Source organism: Microtus pennsylvanicus, chromosome 6, assembly GCF_037038515.1.
Source record: "Microtus pennsylvanicus isolate mMicPen1 chromosome 6, mMicPen1.hap1, whole genome shotgun sequence".
Lineage (NCBI taxonomy): Eukaryota > Metazoa > Chordata > Mammalia > Rodentia > Cricetidae > Microtus > Microtus pennsylvanicus.
In genome coordinates, this window is record NC_134584.1 from 24706501 (window position 1) to 24712500 (window position 6000).

General features: G+C 41.5%; 1 protein-coding gene across 2 annotated transcripts in view; it reads right to left on the minus strand.

Annotated features, from left to right (window-relative positions):
• The window catches only part of Drosha (drosha ribonuclease III), a 109969-nt gene that overhangs the window by 45794 nt on the left and 58175 nt on the right, over positions 1–6000 (minus strand). Inside the window, exons 17-19 of one of the 2 annotated variants that reach the window (XM_075975849.1) lie at positions 5790–5890; positions 4120–4219; positions 2298–2405 (exon numbers count right to left, since the gene is read on the minus strand). In XM_075975849.1, coding sequence (XP_075831964.1) covers positions 2298–2405; positions 4120–4219; positions 5790–5890 — 309 coding nt within the window. Of the gene's footprint in view, positions 1–2297; positions 2406–4119; positions 4220–5765; positions 5891–6000 lie in introns of both variants that reach the window. The other variant, XM_075975848.1, reaches the window with a different exon arrangement.

Consider the following 6000-nt stretch of genomic DNA (forward strand, 5'->3'; position numbering starts at 1 on the left):
TGGTATTCCGTAAATTTTGTTTTTATAATTGTAGAATTTAAAAATATGACAAATTGAACACAAAGCATGCAGTCAATATACCATTTCTAGCCACTTAAAACTGCAGGAAGCTCAAGAGAGCTGGTGTAGACAGTTCAGTATATAATTACAATCACCAGCCATCTTCACTTTCCTCTTAATCCAAGACAAATGCTTGTGTGAGTGTGTTCGTGTCTGGGGGGGGGGGGTAAAGTATGTGTATATGTGTGTGAGACTGTGTATGTGTATGTGTGTGTTCATGTCTGTGGGGGGGTGAAGTATGTGTATATGTGTGTGAGACTGTGTATGTGTGTGTGTGAATGTGTGTGTTCATGTCTGTGGGGGGGTGAAGTATGTGTATATGTGTGTGAGACTGTGTATGTGTGTGTGTGTATGTGTGTGTTCATGTCTGTGGGGGTGGTGAAGTATGTGTATATGAAAGAGTGACAGTGTGAGAGAGAGAAAAAGGGAAGGGAGAAGAGGAACAGAGAGGGAGGAGAGGAGGAAGAAAAAGAGGAAGTGGGGAAGAGAAAGAGGAAGAAAAGGAAGAAGAGGAGGAGGAGGAAGAAGAGGAGGATGAGGAAGAGGAAGAAAAAGCCCCTATGTAATATTGTGAGAAAATAGCAATATATAATTTTCAAATTCTAACCGACCTGAGATGCCCCCACACCTAGAAGAGGAGCTAATGGAATTAATGGATGCTGGAGGAAGGTCATGTTTCGTTGGGGGAGGGGAGCTAAGTCACTGGTGAGAGCCTAACACCCTAGTAAGCAGTCACACACACATACACACTAATTGGACTTAATTCACTATTAAAAAAGAAAAAGAAGCCGGGCGGTGGTGATGCATGCTTTTAATCCCAGCACTCGGGAAACAGAGGCAGGCAGATCTCTGTGAGTTCAAGGCCAGCCTGGTCTACAACAGCTAACAACAGGCCAGGCACCAAAGCTACAGAGGACCTGTCTAGAAAAAACAAAAAAAGAAAAAAGAGGCATAAAGTTGGGAAGGAGGATGGGAAAGAGATTGGTGGTGGGGATAAAGGATGAGTGGGGGATAGATATGACCATGAAACATTGTACATATGCATGAAATTTTAAAAATAAAATATACAGAATAAAAAATAGACTAACAAAATCAAAGATCCCTGAACAAAAACATTGTGCAAGACTAAGAACTATGGTAGCATCAGTATGTGAGAGAAAAGGGAGAGTAGCTAGATTAGATAGTTCAAAGACTGAAGAAGTCACACATTAGCAGTGTGTGTGTGTTCACAGATAAATATGAGCAAAACCAGAGCAGGCTATGCAAACTTAATTCCTAGGCAAGACAGGACAGTCCAATAGTGCTGAAGAAACCATGCCCTGTGATCTCAAACCTGGCTCAGAACTAGAAATAAAAAGAAAAATAAATATTTTTAATAAAGATGCCAATAGAAAGGTGTAAATATACCTACAAACACCTGATTTTTGACAAAGAAGCAAAAACTATAAAATGGAAAAAAGAAAGGATATTCAACAAATGGTGCTGGCGTAACTGGATAGAAAAATAAAAATAGATCCATATCTATCACCGTGCACAAAACTCAAGTCCAAATGGGTCAAAGACCTCAATCAATGCAAAGCCAACCACACTGAACCTTATAGAGGAGAAAGTGGGAAGTACACTTGAACGCACTGACACAGGAGACCATATCCTAAATGCAAGCCCAGTAGCACAGACACTGAGAGAAACAATAAATGGGACCTCCTGAAACTGAAAAGCTTCTGTAAAGCGAAGGACATGGTCAACAAGACAAAATGGCAGCTTACAGAATTGGAAAGGATCTTCACCAACCCCACATCAGACAGAGGGCTGATCTCCAAAATACACAAAGAACTCAAGAAATTGGTCATCAAAAGAGCAAATAATCCAATAAAAATAAAATGGAGTACAGACCTAAACAGAGAACTCTCAACAGAGGAATCTAAAATGACGATCCGATCCGTACGACTGGACGTTTGCTTAAGTGTCTACACGAGTGCTGCAGCGGGAGACACATCTGAAAGCAGACTTGCCTTCACCCAAAGAGGCATGTTTGTCCTTACCGCACCTCCACGACACACACAGCATCGATACAGAAAATAAACAAAACCTAAACAGCTAGAAAGAAGCCTGTGTCTGGTGCTCTGCTTCTCATCAGGGTATAATCCACAGGAACCTCTCAGTTAGAAATAAAGCTCACTGCCAACGCCTGTGGGAAGAGATACGTGGGCAGAACTGTTTCCGAGAAGTGTCATCACCTGACAGACATCGGAACGAATGCCAGTTTTCCAGAATCCTTGGCTACTGAGCTCCACAGTCACTTCTCGTCGCATAGTGTTCTTCTGCCGTATTTTCTGGAGCGCTTCCTAGAAAAGAGCTCAGTGTAAGTAACCTGGCGGTCGTGAAGCGACACTAGAGCCACACATCAAGCACTGGAAAACAGTGATACAATATTTTTTTACATTCAGGCACTAAGCCTTCCTTATGCAAAAAAGAATATTTTGTTTGAGGTGAAGGCCAAGATGGGAGATGTTCTAGGCACACAACAATCCTTCCTATTAGTCACATGGCAAAAACTCTAAACTAAACCTCACTAACCCAGCATGTCTGAACACAATATGCTTTTACAAATGAGAAGCAATATATGGTTTGGGATCTGAAACCATCATGTAAAAAGTATATTTATATCAAGCCTTACATTAAGCATTTTCATTAAGAAAGACAATCAACCTGATAGTTGCCTAGTCTGCAAAACCCTTACACTCTTGATGCAGGGCAACATTTTAGAAGGGGCGGGGCAAGTGAAGATGGCCAGCACAATGGCACACACCAGTAATGCTAGAACTCACAAGGCCCTGAGCACAGTGACCACAAATCTGAGCACAGCCCAGCTATAAAATGAGACTCCATTGGAAGAGAGAAGGGGAAGGTAAAGACAACAGTCTCAAACTTCACCCATGAAACATAATCAAAAATTGCCTTCCTTTTCACTATCCTTCATGTACAAAACAGTGTATTTGGATGTATGCAGTTTAGTAAAAATTCCAGGAATTCATAAAGAAAACAGTAACTACCACCACCTCCACCATCAAGTTCCTACTCAGGGCCACATACCAGGAGACGGGTTTTCAATGACAGTTCAAAAGTCCACACAAGCAACTTTTGCTGTGGGTACACAGTAGGGCACGCGGCCAGCCCCTCAGTCTTAGTGCCTTCCTTTACGAAAGATTTTGACTGTCTCAAGTCACATTAAGTGACAAAGCCATAATTCACATCTTTTCCTAGCTTCTAAAGTCTTGTACTACCCACAGCAGAATAAAACTTCACTAGAAGTTTGTGTTAATGCTAAATGTACTTATTTTTAACATGCAAACTAAAATAGAATCGTGGACTATAGACGATACTAGTATTTATTAGTAAAGAACATGGGATGTGAGATATCCAAATTAGCAAAGAATTATGGGAGGATGGTCTTTAATAACCATAATACCCAAAAAGATCTAGGATCCAATGTTATACAATATAAAATAAGAGATAAAGGATGGCTCACAAGTTTTAAGATTTTTCTATCTACAGAAGGCATGGATAAAGGCTGGGGTGCAGCTCACTTTGCATAAATCCTTGGTGCAGTCACCAATACCAAAACAAGTGACAGATAGGTGATTCAACAAACAGTGACTTACTAAGAAACTGGCCTTAACGGTAAAAATGTGCTCCAGTGGATGGCCCTACACCCATGGAAATACCAGCAGTGCCAACCAGACCCACTGGCTTAAAAAAAGGGTAAGCAGAGTTTCAAGGGAGACCTGGAGAGAAGGATCTGGGAGGAGCCAGAGGGGAGGGACAAAGGTAAGCTGGATCAAAACACTGCACACATGTGCGAAATTGTCAAGTTAAAAAAAAAAATACTCCCTTGAATACTAAAGTGTTTTTAAGAAGCAACTGATACACCAGAATAGGGAGAGGAGTAACTCCATCTGTTTAAAATCTCTTTCTTGTCTATCCGGAACTCCAGAGTAACGCGCAATGAAACAAACCCGGCGTGCACCGTCAATCGCCAGGGGTGGGTTCAATGCCTACCTCCCTCTGCGCCAGCTTCTGCTTGTCCGTTTGTTTGACTTTGGGACTATTTGCCAGGAGGTGGCGAAGTTTCACGTAACTTTTCCATAATTTTTGGTACCTAGGAAAAGGGCAGACCGTCATCTTAGACAAAGAGAAGGCAAATCTACAGTGAAAATAAAGCCAACTGCTCTAATAAGCCTGCTCATTCATACATACATTCCTTTAAATACTTTGGGGGCAAAAAATGCTCATCCTAAAGAAACACATGGTTTGAGAGTTCAGGGACTGGATGACCAGGCGTCACCTGGAGCCTGTGGTTACATGACTGACAGCTCATTTAGATAGAAAGAGGAGGAGCAGACTAAATGGAAACAACTCCACAGAAGACACACAAAACCACTCAGACAATGGAATCATGTTTCACTTCTCAGTGTTACCTCTTTATCAGTGAAATATTTAAATTTAAAATATATCTTTTACAAAAAAAGAATCCCTTTCTTACAACAGGGATGGTGAGTTCAAGAGCACTAGAATGGAGAACCCATCAGCGCTGATGCCCAAGCCACATGGGTCTATTGACTGTTCGGCTGGAGGCGGGAAAGGGTATGTACCAATTTGAATTCACCATAATAAAAATTAGCCTATCTGTTGCAGCCAAGACATGCTAAGCTGGGATCGTAACAGACACCGTCACAGTGATCAATGAATGGAGAGACTACATAGCCCTTCATCGGTGCAGTCCTGCCACCATGAGAGTTGACGAGAGCCTAATCACATTCTACTAACATTGTTCTGACAAGAAGGGGTTTGCCAAAGGCTTCCTGCCATGTCCAAACTGCTCCTTTCCTGGCCTCGCGTCTTTCTCAAGCGTTCTCAGAGAATGGAGGAAAGAAAGAAGTACTTACACAGTGCCTGCTTCACTGCTTCATACTTTTATCCAAAGAGGGAAGAAAAAGAACAAAACCCTTTAGCCTCTTCTAATATATGTCAGCCAGAACTGCAGTTACGAACTGAAAATCTCCCATGCCCTTCTCTCCCAGTATGAATCCATCTTTTTAAAATTAAGTCAGGAAATTGTTTATTTGTCTAAAAGGTAGGAAATCCAAACACACCTGAAAAATATAATGGTCCTATCTATCTCCATTCCCACATATCCTCATCTTCTCCCAGAAAAATATTAATGTGCCAGTTGGAAAAGCCCACATCTGCAAAGCAATATGAATTCTAAGAGTGGGAATATAGAGCTCCTACATCCCACACAACCCTTGACTCTGTATGGGATATTATGAATACCCCCACGATAGGAACCAATATAGCGCTACTTCCCATAAAGGCACTGAGCAAACTAAAAACAAAACAAAATAAGCAAACGAAAACGAGGAAATGCCGTAATGACAAATAAAGGAGGAGCTCCCTGGAGTTGAAATCCATGCAGGACTCCTGGTGACAAGACTGTCGGGGGTAATCGACTGAGTAATTTATTGCAGTCAAATATGTAAAGAAACTCATTCTTCACGACCAGAACCTAATTTGCAAATTTGGAAACATGGTTTGCTTCAAGTCTTAATTTTTAAAAGGAAGATGTCCACTAAAGGCCTCCTCTGCTAATTCAGTTGTTAGTAGAAGGTGAAATTGGCCAAGACAAACACTGAGAAGTTTCTTACTGTGGGTCTCCTGCATAACTCAACTGTGCAGGGCGTATCCCAAAGTGGACGATAATTGGAAAAGTAATGACATCGGGGTTGAATTGCTCACGATCCAGTTGATCAATGCGGACAGAGCTTGGTTTCTGGGGAGAAAAGAATATCAAGATCAAGTATTCCCATAAGAAGTCTTGAGGCCCTGACTTTAACCTAAGCAGGAAAGGGATTAATCGGATTGTTTTTCTAGGGAAGCTTT